The 23,172-nt window shown below is 44.3% G+C and overlaps 2 protein-coding genes across 15 annotated transcripts in view; both read right to left on the bottom strand.

Annotated features, from left to right (window-relative positions):
- Nucleotides 1–140: 140 nt before the first annotated feature.
- Nucleotides 141–10,806, bottom strand: NOC4L (nucleolar complex associated 4 homolog). The gene is made up of 15 exons (XM_037376579.1): nt 10,697–10,806; nt 10,494–10,617; nt 10,314–10,420; nt 9,991–10,098; nt 9,349–9,498; nt 8,652–8,751; nt 8,315–8,349; nt 8,168–8,218; nt 7,567–7,678; nt 6,859–6,919; nt 6,196–6,306; nt 4,717–4,880; nt 3,887–3,969; nt 2,890–3,003; nt 141–2,569 (listed from the first exon to the last, which is right to left on the bottom strand). The coding sequence occupies exons 1-15, from the start codon at nt 10,775–10,777 to the stop codon at nt 2,453–2,455; spliced, it is 1,518 nt and encodes a 505-aa protein (XP_037232476.1). The 5' UTR covers nt 10,778–10,806; the 3' UTR covers nt 141–2,452.
- An 811-nt stretch (nt 10,807–11,617) lies between these two features.
- EP400 (E1A binding protein p400) overlaps nt 11,618–23,172 on the bottom strand; it is a 50,061-nt gene continuing 38,506 nt past the window's right edge. For 8 of the 14 annotated variants that reach the window (XM_037376666.1, XM_037376656.1, XM_037376647.1 and 5 more), the window contains 14 exons: nt 22,686–22,822; nt 22,065–22,121; nt 21,871–21,949; nt 21,095–21,295; nt 20,038–20,083; nt 19,836–19,945; nt 19,005–19,209; nt 18,336–18,499; nt 17,747–17,953; nt 17,246–17,441; nt 16,507–16,637; nt 15,800–15,967; nt 14,984–15,061; nt 11,618–13,123 (listed from right to left, as the gene is read on the bottom strand). In XM_037376666.1, the coding sequence (XP_037232563.1) occupies nt 12,851–13,123; nt 14,984–15,061; nt 15,800–15,967; nt 16,507–16,637; nt 17,246–17,441; nt 17,747–17,953; nt 18,336–18,499; nt 19,005–19,209; nt 19,836–19,945; nt 20,038–20,083; nt 21,095–21,295; nt 21,871–21,949; nt 22,065–22,121; nt 22,686–22,822 (2,052 nt within the window). In that variant the 3' untranslated portion in view covers nt 11,618–12,850. The remainder of the gene's footprint in view (nt 13,124–14,983; nt 15,062–15,799; nt 15,968–16,506; nt 16,638–17,245; nt 17,442–17,746; nt 17,954–18,335; nt 18,500–19,004; nt 19,210–19,835; nt 19,946–20,037; nt 20,084–21,094; nt 21,296–21,870; nt 21,950–22,064; nt 22,122–22,685; nt 22,823–23,172) is intronic. The other 6 variants (XM_037376704.1, XM_037376697.1, XM_037376714.1 and 3 more) reach the window with 3 other exon arrangements.

Consider the following 23,172-nt stretch of genomic DNA (forward strand, 5'->3'; position numbering starts at 1 on the left):
CCCAGCTCAGCACTGAAATATGCCCAGATCTGAAAACACACTTGTGTCGGCCTGACCCTCCATCTCAACATCAGTGGGAGCTGCAACAGCCCATACACAGGGCGCTGGGAATGCACCCAAAAAAATAAATTGTATCTCGCTCCAATCAAGTCACCATTAATTGCAGTACAGTATTTAGGATCCATGGCTGGTGAAACACTGAAGATGCTGGTGTCTTCACAGCCTTCCTTGTGCGAAAAACAAAAAAAATGCCATTCCCAGCAGCATCCGTTTTCCGGGTGCATGGATCATTTTAGTCTGTGGCCGCCTGGTCTCGGAGGCACAAGGCTCTGCCCACAAGGCAGCAGCAGGCCCTAGCAGAAGGCAGAAGCTGCTGCTTTCCACTACTCCACACCAACGCAGTCTGCCCCATGTGTAGGATACCCTTGCCTGGTGCCAGCAGACCCCAGGACGACAGAGGCACACAGCCTACGCAGCCCTTCGGGTGCCTTGTTGACACAAAGACACCAATCACCCTCTGCCCAGACCGAAGAACCCAACCACACTCCCTCATTTTCAACCCCATGAGATCTGGACTTGCCCCATGCCCAAATGGTTTAATATTTGTGCATTAAAAAAGAACCCAAATGCTCCTGAGTATCAATGTGATGAAAGATAAGAATGACACTGCCCATAAGTAATTTCAGACAGATATAACCCGGCCAACCCAAGTAAAACCAATATATATATTCATTCATTTTGATAGTCATTCATTTCACCTGAAAGATGGATGATACACTTACGTACTTCTTTCAAAGGTAGCTATGTGGTCCTCATGACTATAGCATCAAAGCACTCCAAAATGTTTAGCAAACACATACATACAACCTACATGTGATACAGGGAGATATATTTCAGAGCTGAAATATAAGGCTTGGGTGGCCCTGAACTGAGGTGTCTCAAGTTGCACATTACCATCTCAAGAAAAAAAGAAAAGCAGGCTGGCCAGGGAGGAGACAGTTTTTTCACCAGAGAACAACAAAGATTGAGACCTTTTTTTTTTTTTTTTTCCTGGGGGGGCGGGGGGAAGGAAAAAAAATGAATTCTGAAGAACACCCCACCTGAATTAAAGAGCATCAGAGGAAAGGAAGAAAGGAAAGAAAAAAAAAAAAAAAAAAAGAGGTAGAGCCAGTAGAGCTCTATACTCTGAGGACATGACCACTGTTTGGAAAGCATGGAAAAAACCTAACACTTAGCATCTCCAAGACACCTGCAGTTTTTCTTGAGTTAAACAGACTTGCCTGCCAGAAATCAGATTTCTTGGCCTCCACTTTCTTGACTGTATTTTTCTCCTCCACAAAATATAATTTCAAAATATGCAAGTAGAGTTAAAGTCTAATGAGGTAACATTAAATGGTTGAAAATGATCACAAAAAAAAAAAGTCTAGAGTTTATCTGCAGTCTTAATAAGGAGTTTCTCTCAAACTTACAACCTCAGGAGGAAACTGACCTCCACCACCACCTTCTCAGGAATTTCTGCATGACTTCCGGAGCTATATGAAAAATCCAAATTAAGAAAAGCACCTAGTATCAGCAGACTAGTTAAAATATTAGCACCTGGACAGACATTGGCCAGAGCTCCTGTAACACTTGCAGGCTGCAAGCAAAACTACATCAAGCTGCTTATCATTCTGAAGCAAAAAAATCAAGGATTAGACATACATCCCACTGCGCATCAGTTGGCCTCCCCAGCTACAGCACTCACCAGGATTATGCTCATTTCCAAAGCTCACAAGCATTCTGACTCAAGCAACCTTACAGCATGAGATTGATATACATAAAGAAACATCAGCAGTACTTCATAGACGGGATTACTGAGCATCATCTACAAGTTGGTTTTGACAAACCACAGCTTTCGGTGCCTCAAGCATGGCAGTGTTAAGACAGCACATAGGAAGTTAAACATCCCCCTGAAAACATGAGTTTAAAATTGTATATAAAAAAATAGAGTATCATCAGGTGTTTACAGCTATGTATTGAAATCACTTGCTACAAACAGGTTGTCAGGTCCAGTATAAAAGTAACACATCTGAAAAATAACAGCAGTAGCCAGAGACCGCAGTCCCACCAAATGGCAGCAAGATGGTCTGTCCCAGCAGTCACTGATCACAGCCCACACCAGCAGGTTTGGAGAAAAGGCTGGAGTGCCAGCAACAAACAAGTTCAGAAAACCCTGCTCTGAGGAAAATCCCCCTAAAATTATTAGATGACAGTATGCAAGAGTGAGAAACAAAGGAGAAGCCCATCTGTGGGTAGTGGCAAAGGCTGCTGAAGAAGGCTGCACCTTTCTCAAGCAGTCCAGCTCTCTCACACAGGGGATACTTCAGAGGCAGAACTGCCGAGCACAACATGAGAGCTTTGTGCATGTCCCTAAGATCAGTCAGCTGTGCAGATGTGTTTGCAAGAGACAACATCAATCTAAAGTGAAGTGCTCTGCAAAAATATCATTTTTCTTCCCAAACAAACCTCGTACTTGCTCAAACTCCAGGGGCACATCAATAGCCTTTTTCTTTACTTCTTTATCAAAAAGCTACAAAGAAAAAAAAAAAAACAGAAGCTATTGGGAGAACTCAGTACAAGCTCTTCACCCTGACTGATACCACTGCTCACTCTAACTTCTTAAAAGATCCAGCAAATAAACCTTTCGATATAAAAGCCAGCCCTGTCACCACTGCTGCCTCACACACTTCAGCAGATACTCTTCTGTTTTTTCCCTGGCTCCGGGTAACCAAAAGCCAGTCTAGCTCCCTCCCTGGCAGCAAGGCTCATGAACAGGACACAGCTATTGTGACTAGGAACCAGCCTCCTTTCCTCTGGTTCCAATCATTCACAAAAGCAGAGCAACACTACCTCATAAGCCGAGAGCTCCAGAAGCCCCGATAGATCATCCTCGATCTCAGACAGCGAGTGGTTCAGGATAGCGGCTGCCTTGGCCACGTCTGGGTGATAATGGTTTTGTAGAGTCTGCAAAAGCAAGACAAACAGGAGACGGTCTAGTGAGCACACACATCCATCTGGATTCCCACGCAGGTATCTGCTTCTTTGTTGGTCAAATCTTCAGTGAACATCAAATTCTGTCAGCAGCAGGTCTGCTGTACTGTGCTACAGAGCTTCAAGAAATCCTGATTTCAGCCATCTCACAAACACATCAAAAGGCGCCTCTCACCTGGCTCACATCCAGCTCAAGACAGACCGACCCCTCTGCAGCCCATGCCTACAATGCCTAGCCCAGCCCCCCTACCTCCCATAGCTGTGATGCCACCTCTGAGCTCCTGCACATTCTTGTTGCCGCTTCAGCCTCCTTACACAAAACCCTTGTAGCATTTAAATGGAAAGCGGTAATTCTGGCACAACGGTTTTAGAACCATCAGAAGTAATTTAACCAATTTCAACCTTCATACAACATCCTACAAACAATCCAGGTGAAAGGCAAACATTACCATCTTCTCTAGCATGTTTAAACCCATTTCTGCAGGATGACCTGGCTGTGCCCAATTCATTTCCACCAGTGCTCAGCAAGGTCCTCTCTCCCCTCCAAAGCAAATAAAAAGCCTCACACATCCGCAGCTATTTAGTCTGTTTCAGCTGTTAATTGTATACTTTGCAGCTGCATGGTCAGGTGCATGCTCACAAGTCACCTACTGATTTCTCCAGTGTATGGAATCCTTTGTCTCTTATGCTAGGATAAAAAAGTATGCAGAGTAAAGATCAGCGAGAAACTCATTTGCAAGACATATGCCAGCAGGTTGTTCTAAGTGGGACTGCCCACTGCCAACATGCATCAAGGAAGCAGCAAGGGTGGAAGAAACCCATACCAGACGCAGATGTTCCTTTTTAGCTGACATACCTGAATCTCCCAGAGCGAGCTCTCCAAAGCCCTGCTTTGAGACGGCTGCTCCTCCTCCATAATATACGGGTCTTCTGACATACCTAAGGAGATAGAGATAGGGAGCTAATACCTCCTGCATGACGCACATAACCCCAAAGGGAACACAGAGACCCAGAGCAGAGCTGCAGCCAGAGCTGCTCCTTCCCAAGGCATTTAGGGTCCAGGGACAAGCTGACACGTCCCAGCACGAGCCAGTAGTCGCTGCTGGCAGCACTACAGAACTGTATGGCTTTTAAAGAGCACATGAAGTAGGGCACAAAGAACTGGAACAGCCTGATGCAAAGGGCGTCCCAGACAACTTTGAAAGGCCACTGCTGATGTTCAACACCAGTCAGATAAATCGGAGAGATGAAGTAAACAGTCAGGAGACTGCTGAGGCCCCAGTAGGGCCACCTACACAAACACATTACAGACAGAAATTGAGGTCTCTGGTTTCTGCATTTGGTTTCCTTTTTCTTTACAATCTTGAGGCGAACAAGACAAGCTCCGTGTCTGGTACAGCTCTCCCAGTCCTTCAACACTCGGAGGCAGCCTGGGTCAACATGCCAGGCTCAAAGCAACCTCCACCCAGGGAATCACAGAGGCAGCGGGGCCAAATGCAAGAGAGGAGCAGTGCAGGCAGTCAGAGAACCTGCAGGAGCAGCCTGCTGGCTTTCCACAATCTCAAGGGACAGAGGGATCCTTCTAAAACTCACAACTGGCACCTCCCCTCCTCCTTTACAGGAATCCTGCGTGTTTTGTTGTCTAAAGGCACCACACAAAACCCCGCTGGCCGCCTCCCCTCTCACCTGCCGGCCCATTCGGTCTGTGCACTAGCACGCTGCACGCAGGGTGTCTCCGGAAGAGATTACAGATGAAGGGAATGATCATGAGCAAAGCCTCGGGAGGAGCAGTGAGGGCAAGCCGGGAGAGACGCTTTATAAATGCTGCCACCAGGTACGCCGGCAAGTGACTGTTGGAAAGGAGACAGAAGAAAACAGCACATAAACATCCCAGCAAGCGAGCCAGTAGCCTCACCAGTCCAAATGCTGTGCCAGGATAAAGGTCGGCAGGGCTCTTTCAGATTTTTTGGGCTACGGAGCAAAGAGAAGCTCTAAGAATCCTGGTTTCAAGCAGTAACACAGGGTCTTGTGTGCTCTCTGGAACAAATGTGGGGGCACTTCCATTCCATGCATGAATAATCTCAAATCACGCCGCGACGCAATCCAGATGCATGGCCCCACTCCAGGCACTCGCCAAGCACGGCTCTTGTACATGGTCAGTCACACAGCAGTCTTTATACCGTCCTTTTGTAAACTTCTGAGTATTTGACCAAGCAACCTTAATTATATTCTTCTAACGTCGTTTTGAGGGTTTAATTAATACACAGGCCATGTTGTTAAATTTCCTTAATACCTCCAAGACTAAAGCAAGTACTGCAGCTGTTAATGGGAACATAAAGCTGCTGTAATGTAAATGTGCAGGATAGTTTGGGTTTTTTTACAGTAAAAATGCAAACTTTTAACAGCAATCAGCTTATCTAGGCACCTTCCTCAGGTCAGAAGTGCTGGGATGAAAGATGACAATTTTCAGCCCCTCAGCCTTCAGCCCTAGAGCTCGCTACACCTGCAAGGCTCAGCAAAGCCACCCCACAGGACACCACCTGTCAGACCTTGTTACTCTCTCCACAGTACACTATGAATACAAGGGGGTTGGTAGCTAGTGCTGAAATGTAAAGCGTTACTCTTGGGTTATTTTATAACATATGACGGCAACTATATGACCAGCTGCTTATCTAGTTTCTTCCTTGCGTACAATGAATTGACAGCATAAAGACAGACTGTCAAACACTTTTTATTTCAATGTTAGATGTCTGCAAAAGGTCATCAGTTTATGAACAGCTTTATGATCTATAAAAAGCCTGCAAATGTTACTTTTCCATATTCATAAAGGTAGACAAAAAAAATCATCACTTTCAGCCGAAGTAGAACACAGATCAAAATACATCCACAATCACTTGCAGATCAAACTCAAGATAACTAACCGCATTTTTACTTTCTGAAACTAGATGGCTGTGAGGCAAATCTTCAAAAAACATCACCTGAAAAATTACACAACACTACGATAACACTCTTGGATCCAGTTTTCTTGGTAAAAATTAATCTAATCCAGTAGGCACATCGAATACATTACATCCAGACATGTGGGGCACTGTTCAAGAACAGTCTCTGGCCAGCAGAAGAGCAAGAGGAAAATACATGAACATACATAATAAAGATGCTACTTACGATGAAGACAAAAACAGATCAGTCAAATGGAAAAAGCGGGCTCGGTACTTCACGTGATATATAGAAGGATCTAAAAGACTGTACAGCTTTTTGTAAAAGTCAGGATATTCCCTGTTAAAAAAGAAGAAGGAAAAAGACAACATCCATTAGTGGCGTACAATGGGACTACACTGTGTCTACACGTTTCTGTGCTTTCATTAGAGACCACCCCAGACCACTGCTGCGCTCTATTTAGCTTTCTTGGGCTTCTCTCTACAGCCACCACTTGAAAACAAGCTGTAACGTGAATTTATGGCTCTTGCAGTGGCCAGCCATTTTCAGGATGTGAAGCTACATTCACCGACTGCAAACGGTACAGTGAAAGGCACATCAAAGACTACAGCTTCACTATGTAATCAGATCAATGGAAATCGATTTTCAAGTGCTGAGCAACCACAGCCTGGAGAAGAGGACATTTAGGCTCAGCTGAAAAAAAAAAAAAAAAAAGGTCAGACTATCAAAAGAGCTCAGCATCCAAACAGCTGAGCCTCTTGTGCAGAGTTTGGCTTTCTCAGGGGGAAATTTTAAAGCCTAAAGGTGCAGAGAACCCATTTCAGTTCCTTCGCATAAAGATCTAAATGCAAAAACCCATGTTCCTTTAAACAATATGCTCTTTTTACTTACAGATTATGCTGATGAATCAGAATAAATAATCCATTTAAGGCTAGAAGACTGATTGCTCCACCTGTAAGAAAGCAGGCAGGTATCAACACAATAAACATTAAAAAAACCCCAAAACATAAAAATCAGCTTCTAGATGTTTCTATTATAAAACTTTCCCAGAAGGAACACAAAACTAATGAGTACCCGAAATCAGAGCCAGCATGATGGCTGTATCGCAATTTCATCTAAAACCTTCCAAAGGCTCACAAGTTTCTTACAAAGATTCAGCTGTGGTTTAGAACAACAGACTCCAAAAGACTGAGACACAAAAACATGCTGCTCTAATCACCCAAGAAAGCCACACTGGGGAGGCGCAGGTCTCCTCAGAAAGGCCATTTCTGTAAGGAATCCATGCATCCCGTGTCCAGATGCAGCCCAGGGATCAGCAGCGCTGCTGAGCTGTATATTTACACGAAATCCTTTCAATATTCCACTCTTCCTAAAGTCTTAAATATGATTTTCCTTACACACAAGGAACACCACCACTGATAAACGCAGGCAAAACCATCTCACAATGAAGCTCACCCTAGCTCCTTAGCTTCATCCCAGCCAAAAATACATCTGTTTCATCACTTGGGCTGTGGTTCTGCATCCAGCAGACTTCCCAAGTCGGTCTGCAGTGTGCCACAGGTACGCATCACAAAGGACACAAAGCCTGTTTTCACTCACCTATGCCATAGGCCACTGTCAAGAAGTCTGTCATGAGAGTGGGTTCATTCATGTAAGGCAGGATGGAGTCATGCATAATAACAAGAACTTTTTTGTAAAGGCCAGCGGGTAGCTGTGAAGGATGAAACAATACAGTGAAATAACCATTGCAGGGAGAATGCAGAGAGCAGCAGCAGCCCACAGCTGTTCCCAGTGTTCTCAAATGGGAGAGTTTACAAGTGACACCTGACAATCAAGTTCATTCAAAGTTCAAAGCAGCAGGTGCTCACAACTTGTCATCTTGGGGGGGGAAAGTCAACAGCAAAAAGGCTTGGGAACCTTCAGCTTATGAACAGAGGTGGTCACACTGCAAGTCACCAATCACGGGCTGACTTGTTTAAGGTGCAAAAAAAAGGCTGAGAGTAAGGAGAAGAAATAGACCATATATGAAGTCATGTTTCGTGGCAGAAGAATGATCCAGCAGAAATGGGGACTGGGCTGCTCCCATCCGACACTGAAAGCATAGCAGGGTCCTACCAGAAGCTCCAAGCAAGGGCAGCCATAGCCTCTAAGGATTAGTAATTGAACAGTGATACAGACTGGTGGCAGAAGTAACACTCACCTTGTGCTTCAAAAAACTGAGCCACATTTTTTCAAACGCCTGCTTGTGTGCCTTAAAACAGAATTGCAAATGGTGAATTAAAACAGGCTAGCATAGACATTTTAGATAGATACAATTTCAGCTCTGAAGTATCACATGAACAGTTACCTGCAGCTTCGACACTTTCAGTTCTTCCCAGTTATCTAAGAAGAAAGGGAAAACAGATACTGAACTTGAAACGGATGTTTAAAAACAATTAAGATGACCCTTTTATACTTAGTTCTTTGATACCCTAAAAATCTGGGCTGAAGTCCACGCCTTGATACAAGGCCATGACAGACCCCACTATAGATTGAGGAATGTAGATTTTGCAATAGTGTTTGGAATCACTGTGATCACAGCAGCTGACATTTTTTCATTAGAAAATAATAAAGTCTTCACACAGTAAGAATCTCAAACCTGATTTTCCTTTCCATACGTAGTTCATCACGTGGAGCTTACTAACCTTGCTTCACCAGAAATTTGACCATGTCACTCTCTTTGTTCGGCATGTTAATGGGCGAAATGAGGGAAAACACATTCTGCTGGTAAAATGGTAGCGGCCTCTGAGAAAAAAAGCATATAATCAAACATGAAGCAAGTTCGACAACAGATCGCAAAATGCTGGCCTTCAATATTGCCCTATTTCCCAAGCACTGAATATATTTAAGACAGAAAAAAACGCTGATAGCTAATCTACATACCGGTATATTCTCTATTGCTGCTTCAGCCTAGACTATTGTTTGCTTGCCTAACACAAAACTCATCTCCAAACTAACTGTGGTTTAACAAAACTGGTGGATCTGATTAAAACCAATTCTTCTTCTGCACCAGAGACAGAACAGCATTAGAAGCTCGGTGTGGGCTACCCAAGCTGCAGAGACTCGAGTAAAGCAGCAGCTACAGCCTAGACCAGAAGGATGTGCAATAACAACCGTATACGTCTTGAACCACTTCCTATTTCAGACTAAAGGCAGTCTTAGCGTAACCAACACACGCTGTCAGCAAGAAAAAGATTGAAGAAACAATTCCTTCAAGTGGGCACACTCCTTTCTGTTGCTTCCGAGGCCTTTCCATACACTGCCAGTCCCTCCCCACTTCACACACAAGATAGGTGTTTCAGAGCAGTTTATCCAGACCCGCCCCAACAGTAACAAGGTTACCTCTTTTGTCTTTTGCATGACTTGTGCGATACTCCCAGTGACCGCCTTTATGACAAAGTACCGAATGTCATCGTACTCCATGTATTCTTGAAAGCGAGAAATCAGGAGCGAAGCATCCTCGTTTATGGGAAGTAAACCATCAACAACTACCTAACAAAAGGTTTGTAAAGGAAAGCAACAGGTCAGTCTCTGACAATACTGGAGCAGTCAGCAAGCTGTGGGGGCTGAGGGCACCCCCCATCCCTCCAAAAGGCAGCTAGCCCGGCTGCATGTTGCTTGCCCCAGAGCAACGTTCACAAGCCATTGTGGCCGGCCCGCCTGACCTCCAGGATGAGCCCCTTCTAGCAGAGACAACGACGCGGTGGCTGAACCTGGGGCAGCGCTCTCCCTCTATCTCCCATCCCCTCCAAGTGAGGCTAGGCACCCCAAAACGCCGCCCCAGACCCAGTGCCCCACAAACGCTGGGGAACGCGGCTCGAACCTCTGCGGGGCAGCTGGTCCCACAGGTGTCCCCTCACCAGGGACAGGCGCTGCCGGTGCCCTCTCTGGAGCACAGCCCCCCTGCACCGAAGCCCTCCCAGACCTCAGCCCTGGAGCCGAGCAGGACGGCAGCCGCCCGGGGAGCCCTGCGGCCGCGCTCACCTTCAGCCGCTCCCGCGGGAAGGTCCGGCTCCCCTGCCGCTCCGCTGCCACCAGCGGGTGCTTCGCCTCCAGCTCCACAAACCTCATGAGAGTACAGAGCGCCAGTTCCTTTAAAACAGAATAAAAAAAAAAACAAACAACCTCCCGCCTCAAGGAGGGCAGCAGGGCTCACCCCGACGGGGGCAGCTTCTGGCGGCGGGAGGATGAGCGAAACGTCCTTCCCGGGGCGGCCCAGCACTGCCCCCCCGGCGGGGCAGGGCCCCCGGTAACCGCTGGGGCAGCGCAGGGCCCCGGGCAGGGCCGCCGCGGCGGCTCGGGCCTACCTTGAGGCGGAAGGCGCCGTGCCCCATCAGCTCGGCCAGGCCAGCCACGCACTCCTGGTAGCGGTGCCGCATCCACGCCTTGTACTTGTCCTCGGCGCTGCCGCTCCCTGCGGGGCGAAGGCAGGCGCGGCTAGAGGACGGCTCCAGCCAGGCCGCCCCCGCGGCACCCCCGGCACTCACCGGCGAGGCAGGCCTCCTCGGCGGGCAGCGGCCCGGCCAGCAGCTCCCCGCGCTCCAGCAGCGCCCCGAAGAGCCGGCCGCAGGCCCGGGCGGCGCACGCGGCATCCTCCTCGTCCTCCCCGCCCTGCGGGACAGGCGGCTGTGAGGGGCGCCGAGGGGCGCGCAGCGGCGGCCCCGCGGCCCCCGCCCCCCCCGGCCCGCACCAGCAGCTCCAGCAGCTCGAAGACGCGGTTGGCGCTGGCGCGGCTGCCCAGCACGGCCTGCACGCAGGCGGCCGCGGCCATGCTGCCGGCGTGGAGGGCGGCGCGCGGGGGGAGGGGGCCGCGGCAGCCCCGCCCACAGCCGCTCCGCTCCGCCCACAGCCGGGGCCCCCACGAGCGCTCCACCCGCGGCCGCCCCGCCCCCCCGGTGGCACCGAAGGCAGGGCGGGGCGGCAGCACCCTGGCAGGTGGGACACGCGCTCCTGCACGGCCTACCGCTTGCGCGTCAGGTACTACACATCGGAACTACTGCACACGGAACCATCGCCGCCCCACGCCCCGAGCGAGGCCGGCACAGCGGCGTGGCCGGCGCCTGGCCCCGCGCTCCCGCAAGTACGAGCCGACACCCCGCAGCGAGCCGGGGCGAAGGCAGCGAGACTGCGGGACCCCCGCCGCCCCCCCCAGCGCAGGCAGCAGCCCCCCGCAGCGCCCCGCCAGCGGCCAAGGCGAGGCGCAGGCAGCAGCCAAGCGGTATAAACCAGAATGAAACCCCAGCAACAAGCGAGGAAGGTGCTCCCAGCGTGAGCCCGCCGCAGGGGCCGCACCGTCCCGCCTAACGGACCGCACCGTCCCGCCTAACGGACGTACAGGGGCAGGAACGAGAGATACGCTCCCTTGCCTTGACACAGGCTCCCCTCCTAAAAGAGTCAAAAGATCACAGAATGGAAAAATTATTTTAAAACCATCTCAGCAAAGGAATGTTATAATTTTGTCGGAATTTTACACATGGTGCAGTTGTATGGCCAAAGTAAAATCAATCCATTCAAGCCACGGGGAGCTTTTTGATTCCTCACTCAGTGCTGTCTGCACACCAAGTCTGTTTTTCATTTTATGCAAGAAAACCAAAGAAAACGCCCACAGTTCTATGCAGCTTTTTGCTTGGCTTTTTGTTTGTTTTTTTTGTTTGTTTGTTTTGTTTGGTTTTTTTTCATAACAATAAGGCAAACTGATTTGGAGGAAGAGGCCACACTCTTTTCACATCCAAAATACCCACCTGAAGATACATTCATCATTAGCTTTAGTAAAAGAATAGTACAAAAGTTAGATCTTATTCTTTACACAGTTGAAGAATTAAGTCTTAGATTTAATTTCACTACTCTCCCCTTCCCCCAGTGCCCCCCACCCCACCCCGAAGCTGGAAGCTGAGGAGTAGAAAGTACTGAACATTTAAACATGTTGCAAGAGCAGAATGAAACCAAGAGATTAAATTTCATCAGTAGGAGATTTCCCTTGACAGGAGTCCCATAAGAAACAGCTACAGAACATTTGCTTAGCTGTATCCACCAAACAATTCTTTTACAAAATAATAATTAAAAAAAAAGCTACACTTTAATACACATCTACTATCAACACAGTATTTACTCAGTTCATGCCTAAAATATCCATTATCTTAAAGTGAAATATGAGAATGAGCGCACAGGTTGGGTAATTCAGTAAACTGTACACAAAACTACTAACAAACATTTTAAAAGGCTTACAAAAATGGAGAATGAAACTTCTTTTCCTTTTTAATTACATATACTTACAGGTTTTCACATTTATTGGCTAAATTTTGCAGAGAGAACTTCAATTGTTAAATCTTCCAGAGGTATTTACCTCAAGCGAGAACACCACGCAGCTTTTACGCACATGGAAAATACTTTGCTGTGTATCAACCACATTTGGTTCTTTGAATGGCTTCACTGTGACTACTGAGCGCACAACCAAACTACAGCAAAGAACTGCGTATTCCCATGGGCCACTTGCGGTACGCTAACACAGATGAATTTTACTGACATTTATGGCATATTGCCATTTTACTTTTATGAAGCTGGGCAGAATTTAAATGTAAGTAATGTTTGCTTTATCTGGTTTGAATAAGCACAGAGAACACTGGCAGAATGCATCTTGTACAGATTTTGAGTGCTGAACAGTTGATAATACGCTGAAGTTATATAAGAGCTTCCATGTTTAAATGTTCACCAGCAAAAAACCTTCTGCTAAAAAAAAATAAAAATAGAGGTGGTTTGTCTTCATTTGGATGTTTGCAGTAGCTTCTCACTTGGCTTAGCAAACAAGAAATGCTGTGTTTCCCTGTTATTGCATTTTCATCTTAGTTCAACTTGGTTTAGTGGGTGCCTTTAATCTGACAGTAGGCGTCCTCATTTGTACTTTTGCTTGCTGATTCTGGGCTTCAGAGGTTGCTGGTGTCTGGGCTGGATTCTGTACACCTGGAGCCTGAATCTGGGGAGATGCTGTTGTTACTACTTGCTGTTGTATCAGTTTCTGCTGGACAACCTGAGCAGTAGCAGTTGTTGCAGGAATCACCTGAACCTGCTGCTGACCTGCTGTCGTCTGAGAAAGCGTCACAGTTTGGGGTTGAGCTTGTACCTAGACATAAGGACGACAAGGCAATTACAAAAGAATAGTCTGGCATGAAACTGAACATTCATTACATTCCTGCTCTACAGAAGGCATCTTACTTACATAGACATTTGCCCTCTTGACTAACAAGCAGCTACTTCCTTGGACAAAGTAGGAAGGCTGGGAGGGATTCTGGGAACATAGGCTCTGTGGTTGCACTGAGAAACACTGTTCCGTCACATTTTCTAAAGCCTTATAAATCAGAACTAAGAGCCAAGATGCCTATAACTCAGATCTCTGCAGTGCAAATCCAAGGACATTCCCCCCGATCCTTCACAGAAGATACATGGAAGGTACAGAAACCTGTCTGGATAAACAGGAAAATTCCTCTACTGCAAAAGCAGAAGTGAGGCAACAGGAAAAAGAACCCAGGGATAGATGGAAGATCAAAAAGGTTAAATTGCTGACTCTGCACCCATATTGTGACAATAAATACAGTCACTGGGGCTTCCTACCAGTCTCTGACATCACCCTTTCAGACTCCAGCTGCCAGCCTCTATTGCCAATATAGGGTTGAATAGTTTGAACTCCATCCAGAAATCTAATTTTCATACCTCTACCCAGAGTGGAGGGGGGTCAAAAAAAATCAACATCATCTTGTTCAGAGAACAAGGTAATGAAAACTGAGCAGCTTCAGCTGCCTTTTTCAGATGCAGAAGCCAAATGAAGCTGCAAGGGCTTCTCCAGGGGGAAGTTAACTCTCAACTGATGCAAAAGGAATCCACTGGGAAACCCTAAAAATGCTGCTTAAAAGAATGCCACATACACATCAAGATGGCAGTCTTAAAAATACTTACCGTGGCCTAATCCTACTGCCACTGATGTTCCTGGTGTGTGGGGGAGGGGAGCTGTTGATTTGTCTTTTTACCACAGCCTTCAACAGTCCCAGAGTTATGCCAACATCAATGACTTCTGAAAATCGAGCTTTTAATGTCCCTTGAAAAACTGCCTAGGAGCTCTTACTGACTACAGAGGACAACTCAACTTGTGCTGACTGATAACATTTCTACTCCCTGCTGTCTACCTTGCCCTTGAAGCATTCCCATCTGAGGTGTTTATCAGTCAGCTTACACCACTTTATCATCGTTTTAAGATAAACAGCCACAGATTTTATTCTGCACTAAAACACTGCTCTATAAACTGTGACAGATTAAGAGCCAATTGGCTCAGATTTTTGTGCACCGAAGGCAGTAACTTCATCGACTGTCCAAAGTTAAATCACTCCTGCCATTCAACTGCTAAGTTATGCCTGTTGCCAGCAGTCTGAATGGCAGGCAGAACGTTCCAACCAGTGTTAAATAAACTGCCTGGTAGTTAGGGGAGGGGAAACGAAACCGCCTGACCTTCTCTTGCCCTAGTCCTGTCGCACCATGTTTAGAAGATACACCATACCATTCTGACTTTAAAAAGCACTTGACACAGCTTTATGAACTGGAACAAAACAACTTGTAACCCTCAATTTGTCCTAATTTTTGTACGACAAACTCAGATGGCACTCATTAGTTCAATTATTGCTATCTTGACTATACATCACAAGAAACCAACTTTAAAAAATTCTTTCAGCTCTGGAAATTAATTTTTAAACATCTGCTTTTCAGCTGATCTACAGTGATGAACAATGCGATGCTCCACCTACCTAAGTTTTAGACTAGGGAATATACAGCAGCTGACTCAGTATTCACGGTTCATTTTTATAGACGCGCACTTGCTATATCCTTCAGTAACACTGCCTGTGCCACACAAGGTGAAAGATACACATATTCCAAATAAATGAGCTTTCAGTAGGATCATGTTTCTAGTGCTTTATTTGATGAGCGCAAAGCCTACCTGTTGGGAAACTGAAACCATCTGCTGAATGTTGGCAACAGTAGCCTGTTGTTGGACCACTTGTGGAAGTTTTGCAACCTGTAGTGACATGAACGAAGAAAGATTTGGTCAAAATAAAAAACTGCTCACAGCAGCAAAACACCGCACCTATCAAAACTGCTACCAAGTGAAAACCTTTCCGAAGCCCTGTTCATGGTAAGATGCAACTTGGCATTCCCAGCGATAATGAACTTTTGTAAAACTTTTTAGATCAGTGTATTGAAGAACTTAGTGGGGAAACAAAAAGGAAAAGTTCTATGTTCAATTTTAACTGTAAAATACTTGTTTCCTCCTAACTATATATAAAATTGAAGGAAGCACAGAAGTTCCAATGGGCTACATTATCTTAGATATACTTTTGAAAGAGTAAGGCTTTCAATTCCTAATCCCTTTCTTTTTCCTTAGTTAGACTGATCCAGTTGTGCAGAGAAGAAAACTGAACTGACACTTACCCTTGGCTGCCAGAGATTAGGCTGGGAGCCAGCACCAGAAAACAGGAAGAACTCTGGCTGATTTTTCCTTAGTAAACACAGTATGGAATCCCTTGCTTAATAAAAAGGAGTCACTATTTTTTTCAAAGAGGAAAAGCAAACTTAGAGCTCAGGTAGCTCCTCTGACCTGCTATAAAGCCACATACTCAGCACCAATGAATTCTGAAGTCAATTTAAACAGACGTGTGACTAGAACCAATGTAAGTGGGTGCTAAAATGCTATATCGCCTGTGATCTTTACAATTCTCCAGCCACTGTAGAGTTTAAAAGTGTGAACCTGTGTTACCTGTACCTGAATCTGGGCCTGCACTTGCTGCGTTCCACCTGGTTTCTGGGTTTGGGAAATTGGAGTTGTTAAGAACTGTGTTTTAATGGCAGGCTGTGTAGTGTAAGTTACTTTTTGTTGCTGCGAAGTCTGCTGCTGGGTTTGGACCGTAACCTGTTGAGCATTTATCTGCAGAAGAGAAAAAAAGGCATCAATAACTACAAAATACATAACATGTATTTTAAAGAAGAGGTATGTAGCTAACAAAATTACATTTAATTACTGAAACAAAAATCACTTGAAGTGTTTACTGAAAAGTTCTCTCTTGTACATATACGCACACTTCATACAGTAACATTTCAAAAAACACATTGGTAGCTGATTGACATCAAAGGCAAATTTCAGGAAAAAGTATATTTTGCACAAATTATATTGTAAACAGTGAAAATCTTTGAGAAATTTCCACATTTGGTTATATTAGAAGTTGACTAAAAAGAATCTTTGTTACTTAAAGAAATTCCAGTTTGAAGCATGAGAAATCACAGCAAACAGCCGCCTTATTGAAAAAATTAAGCACCTGACATGGCACATCAGAAACCATTCTCTCTAGATATACTTAATATTCACCCCCAGAAACACTGACTTTCTAGGACTGTCCTTGTAATTCAAAGCTGAAGCTTTACAACCACAGAAGCATTACGCAACTCAATAGGAGAGTGAACAAGTACCTTCTGCTGCACAGTAGCTTGACTCTGCGCAACCTGAGGCTGGATAGCTTTCTGTTGCTGTGCTGCTTGATGATGCTTGAGTTTTAGAAGCTGCTGGACATGCAATGGCTGTGCAACTACTGTCTGGCCTCCTGAAAATTACAAAAATAATTAGAACTGTAAGTGTCTTCATTTTATTGATTTGTCCCAGTAATCGCAGCTTGCAAATACAGGTTGTGCTTTTTATAGACTTATACATCTGCATAGCTTTGGGCACTAATAACCCACTGATTTTAATGGGAATAAGACACATGATTTTGACAGCGGAGAAAAAAACCTCATTCTGTTATCTAATGGCACAAGCAAGCTAACGTGTTCTAACAATAATCTTGCTACAGGAAAATTCTGTCCATACTACAGGAGACTTATGAAATACAAGTCCTATTTCCATTTTGCATTTAAAAAAAATTATGAAATTACTGTGTCTTTATTTGAAAAACTGTATCTGCTCACCCACTCTCATGCACAGAATTAAAAAAAAAAGCCACCCACATCTGGCTAAAGAATCATGCTAACCTCCAGATTAAATGGAGCAAATGTAATTCTCTTACCTCATTTTTGGAACAAACGGGAATGCAACCTCTATCACTTCAGTTTTTAAAAAGTGTAGTGTCCCACAGAAGACATTACTTGAAACACCCTACCTTTAAAAAAGTGAGATTTAAAATTTTATTATGTTTTAGCAAGTCTGTTGACATACCTGCTGCTTTCTGCGGTTGCCCAATGGCAACACTAATGCCTGCAACAGTAACAGGGAGCGTAGTGACTCCTGCAGATGACACAACAGCAGCTGGAACAGACACCACCGGAGGCTTTGCCAAAGCAACCTGTGCTGCTTGCGGGGTCTGGGCCTGGATCTGTCCTTGCGCTTGAAGCTGGGAAGCAGGAACACGAGTCTAAGCAGTAAGGAATGAAGATTACTGTACTGGCACAAAAAATATTTGCTACATATAACAGGTCATTATAAAGTGATAGTTGCAAATGTTTCTAAATGTAATTGTCTCTTTACAGTAATACCTACTGATACCATCTCTGAATCATAAGTGCAATTTAAAGCTATTTATGTTCAGCTGTATCTTTTCTGCTGCCTAAGTAATGCAAAGGGCACTTGTGTGCGTAAATGACCAGCATCCAGTTCATTTAAACCAGCAAAGAGAATGAGGTATTTAAAACTGGTTTTGCAAAGTCAAAGGCAACTTACGAGACGAGCAACTTGCAAGTTTGTCACAGTAGTGCCTGTGAGAACTGCGCCAGGACGAGGTGCTGTAACAGCAGTGAGTTGTTGAGTTTGCTGTTGCTGCTGCACTTGTACTTGTGCTGTTTGCTGCTGTGCCCCTTGCTGTGCCTGCTGCGCTGCCTGCTGCTGGGGAAGCTGCAGTTTCTGCTTCTGCAACTTGATCAGCTGCTCCTGCAAAAATCAAGCACTTCCATAACTTCCAATATTTACATGACTACAGGAACAAAACAGAGATGAATCTGGAGCTTTAAAGGAGAAACATTCTATGACAGAGTTTAGTTAAGATCAAAGAGCTAAGAATGAAACTCCTTTACGCAATGGGTTGCCAGTGAGTAAGTAACAGTAAGCACTTTACATCCTGACCTGCTGCAGAAGTGGTGCTACTTGAAATGGCTATCACACTCACTGCCTTCATAGAATTTTAGTAGGATCAAATTTAAATGAGCTGCATTTCACTCTAGCCCCAGAAATCCGGATACAACACACACTGCTAATGATGCTTACAGCAACAACGACAGTAACATGCCACGTTACTTCAGAAGCGTTTCCTCACCTGTGACAATTTCCCCACAGTTTTTATTTGAGCTGGAGACTGGGCTTGTGCCTGAGCCTGAATCTGTGGGACCTGCACCTGAGCAGCCTGCTGCTGCTGTTGCCTCAGAAGCTGGAAGTGAGCAGGGGTGATTGTTTTGCCTGACAGCTGGACTGTTGGCGTAGCTGTGAATAAAGAAAAAACAAAAATGCTCTGAAGTAAGATTTTCAACATTTAGTTAAATGCAATAATATCACCTAAAAAGTCAGGCTGTTCAAATGCATATTTTCTGCTCCAGCAGTTTGTGGACTAACTACAAATAACACCACATTAGCACAAACATGATGTAAAAGCAGAGTAACTAATAAAATATATGCTACTTTCTTCATAACTCTTTTTAGTTGAAGCAGTCAATTCTAGTATTTTACTTCTAGATTACTAATAATCTTTTTTAATTGTAATGCTTAGGGGCCAAGCAGCTCTCTACTGCAACACTTTATCCAGAAGCGCTGCAGAAAAATGTAACCTGAGAACCAACAATAAAAGTTAAAAATCATAGCGCTGATCAGCTGTGCTGCCAACAAATCTGGACTTTCAATATTGTGGGGCTATGGTGGTCAAGCAACCTACAGAAATTCTGGGGCCCTTTATGTAGCCTCAGAAAAAAATCCCTAAAAACATGACTATTACCTGGCGTGACTTGCGTCACCAAAGATCTTGTCTGGGTCTGCACGGGTGTTAAGTTTGTAGTTACTACTGCTGATGCTGTCACTGATGTTACTGCACGAACTCCCTGGGTAGATGCTATGGTCACCAGTTCTGTGGAAGCAGCAGGTGCTGCCGCAGTTCGCTGCTGGGTATGTACCACTTGTGCAGTTGCAGTGCCTCCTGAAGTCTGAAAAGGAACACAGTCATTCTTTCTCACAGCTTTCATACCTCATATAAAGCTACAGAAACCTCTGGAAACGGCCGATGCAATTTTAGAAACATCCATCAAAAAATGCAAAAGCACTGCAAAAGCAAAGAAGGTCCCAATCTTTCTAACACATCTATCTGTTCAGACATGCTCATAATCAGCATGCAGTTAAATCTTTTTCAACCAAGCTGATCTCCAAACCCTTAACTACATTACAGAGGTTTGGTTTTACTACCTTTCAATTTTTTGCTTTATATTCCATAGTCTTAAACCATTAAAATAATAATAAAGATCATAATTAACAAAGCACAAAGCAATTACAGGCTGGAAATCATAATGACATGATACATTGCCTATGACAGCACTTTGTCTATGAACTATTTTTAACAGTAGTATCTATTAGGCACTTTCTTCTGATTAATTGTTCCAGTGTGTTCTGGTGTTTCAGTAGGGGAGAGGGTTTTGATACAGAATCACAATGCACATGAAATTTGCAAGAAGCAGAGTTTCTGATAGCATGGAAAGCTAAACAAGAAAGCAGACAGGCTGACAAACATGCAGCCAAGATCAGTCAAGGGACACAACTAGCGATGTAATGTACTTACAGTCAGCGTTCCAGGCATAACAGGTGAAGCCAGACGTTTATTGATGGGCTGAAAGGTAGCAGCAGGGACTCCCGCAACGGTGTTCACTATGACATTTCCACTCACTGTAGCTGGAAAGCAAGCCAGGATTAAATGTGAGATTCCAAAAATGAAAATTCGAATGTTCTAGCATCTCCAACATCTAGTTATAAAGTCTTCTTACCAGTCTGTATACTTGTCCCCGTAACCGCTGTTTTGATCGTGCCCGCCTATTTAGAAGACAATTGAGGTAACAGTTCAGAAAAACAGTAAAACTGAATATAGCTCTTACTCTACTGTTTAACTATTTAACACAGTGCTGCATTCCAGAAGTGACAAAATAAGAAAAACGCAATAAAATGCACAGATACTTCTACAGCTGTTCATTCACTCTACGTATCAACAACAATGGATGCATGTATTCGGATTCTGCCACACTAATGAGCAATGGGAGACCAGTCAAATGTTTGGTAAATACTGGTCATTTGACATCCTTGTTAGCAGAAGAAGGGAGCAGTATCTTACTCTGGCACGTCAGAGACAACTATTCACACATGAACATCACTGAGCAGTAGATACACAGCAATACTTATGGGTCAGAACCCATCCTCTGTCTCTTTCTGTAAAAGCTGTAGCATGTTTGCCCCTTCAACAGGCAAAATAAAATCACCACTGCCTGCACACAGTAGTATGCAAATTCGATTTGCTCTAAAAACAAAAGCCTCAGATCTGTCATCAGATTCATTAAAACACTCTAGATATATGGAAGGCATAAAAACTTTGCACAATTTGCAATAAGACAACCATGGTAGATCCTGTAGGATGCAACATTCCACTTGCCTTGCAAAGATTAATAAAGCTTTGGGGTTTAAGCTACTTTAACAAGAGTAGCTCTTACAGCTACATTCTCTTTATTATCCAAGTTGTCTGTATAAACACTGTTCACTGACTGTGTAAATGTATTTGCTCGGACTTGATTAAATTAAAGCCTAAATTCAAAAAAGCAAAACATCTTTGCAAAGGATATGGTGGTTTTCCACCTCAGAATACCGAGATCTATTGCTACAATGATATCAACACAGTCGTAATACATGAGCAAAAAAGAAAGAAAGAAATAGCTTTTATTTCGCTATACTGACCTAAAATTCTCACTTTCCAGAGAAAATAAAACACGGAAGGAAATAGGGTACACACAGAACTGAAGTTACTACATCAGAGGCACCAAGCCCTCCCTTTCTTACCAATACTGCCGTGTTGGCCACAGTAGTTACTGCAGTCTGCACGACTGCCTGGGGCTGCTGAACTACCTGTGCCTGAGCCTGCTGCTGAGGCTGGGCTTGTGCTTGCTGCACAGCTGGTTGCTGGGCTTGCTGCTGGCCAGCTTGCTGCTGCTGAGGCTGTGGACCTGTCTGTTGCTGTGCCCTCTGCTGTTCAGCCAAAGCCTAGGAAATCAAAGTGTGAGCTTCACAGTCCATGTGACAAGCAGGATGTATTTTTTTAAAAACAAAAACAACACACAAAACCCCTTTAATTCTAAGCATGTATTATATGTGTGTGTACAAAGACAGCATACTAACCTGTCTTCACTATAACTCTCTAACTCCAAGTTACACAACCTAACTACTTTCAAACTACAAGCTATATTCATGGTTATATGGCTTAGAGCACAGCACAAATGATTTACCATTAACGAGCAAGGACAAGTATCTCTTCCTGAATAATATATGAAAGAAGGCTACAGAATGGTCAAGAATAAAACAAGGTTTTTACATGTCTTTAATATATTTTCTAAAAAGATGCTTCTAAACAACAGCTATGAGTGTGACAATACAGGCCCAAGGAAGGTCCCACTTTGGACCTTGGATATCTAAACCCCAGTTTGTGAACAACTTGCAGCTGCTCATAGTATCTACTGTACGACTAAACTTCTCCCAGAAGGCAGCTTTTCTCATACTTCCTCTGTTGTCTAGTCTTTCAGTTACTGCAGTCATACGTATAGCTGAGATGGAGACCATACCTTTTTCTCTTTTGCAATACGTTCTGCTCGGAGCGATGCAACTTGAATTGGAGGAAGTGGCTTATCATAGTTGATTCCACTAGAAACAATGATAAGACAAAGCACACAATCATTAAAAGTAAGTTAAAAAAGCTTAAAAAAGAAAAAAGTTCTTTTATGCAATTCGGAACTCCTTTAAGACAGAGAGCACCCACCTTTCTGCAAGCACTGATGCATGCTTTGGATTCTTCTGGAAAGGATTCATGCCAAGTCTGAAATTGAGCAAAACTGTATTACTGAAGACAAAAAACTTTAAAATAGTATTTAATTTCACATGTTTTAGCAGATGGCACTGCAGTTTTGGTGAAGTTTACATGATATTCCCACCAGTACTGGAGCCTGCATATAGACAGACATTTTAAGACAGACTCAAAGTAAATATTAAATGAGTAGAGAAGAAGTTACTGCAGGAATATACATAGAAAGCAACGTACTACTGAACAGCACAGACATCAAAATATCTACAATTCAGACAAATGGAAAGTGTAGTTCATAAACTAGACTAAAAAAGCCCAACAAAAATAACAGAGTGCTCTTCTGCTCTTAATCACACAAAACAAATTCACACAGTGAGTAACAGCTAACCCAAACACATGAACTATGAAGGTGTTCCAGTAACAGGAGGCCAGGACACAAGGGAAGAGATCAAGAACAGAGAAACAGAACAGCAGTTTGAAACAGAGTGTAAAATAACTGAGCCGCAAGTTCTGGAAACAGTTCCAGTTTCCAGAAGATCTGTGGAGACAGGGAGATTGCATGATCCCAGTTAAACTTACAGAGGTTTGATAGGCGGACTCCTTTTCCCTGCAATCATTTTCATCATCTCAAAGTGATTAGTATAAAGTTGCGTATGGGTTGCACCCTCATCTTGAGCGTATATCTGATTGGTACGAAGTGGGCGACTGTTTTTAGTCTAAAAAATGAAAACAAACCAACTTTCAATTGCGAACACACCCACACGGCATTCTGTCTAAACACATGGTGCGCTTGTAGGTTATTTAAAAACGTACTCCAACATAGCTATCACAGACTGGTTTCTGCCTTGTGCCACTGATAACTTACTGTTACACAAAACTATGGGAAATATATAAAGAAAGAGCAAAATAAGGAGCAGTTCTCACGGTCACACTGGCATCAGCACTTGGGGACATACAAAATAGCAAACTCTAATTTGAAAAAGAATCTTTGCTTTAGTTTAGATTTCGCAAGTTTAATTCAGTACCCAAACCAAGAGCCCATTAGTTTATAGTTATGCATAGCGCA

Source organism: Falco rusticolus, chromosome 1 (assembly GCF_015220075.1).
Source record: "Falco rusticolus isolate bFalRus1 chromosome 1, bFalRus1.pri, whole genome shotgun sequence".
Lineage (NCBI taxonomy): Eukaryota > Metazoa > Chordata > Aves > Falconiformes > Falconidae > Falco > Falco rusticolus.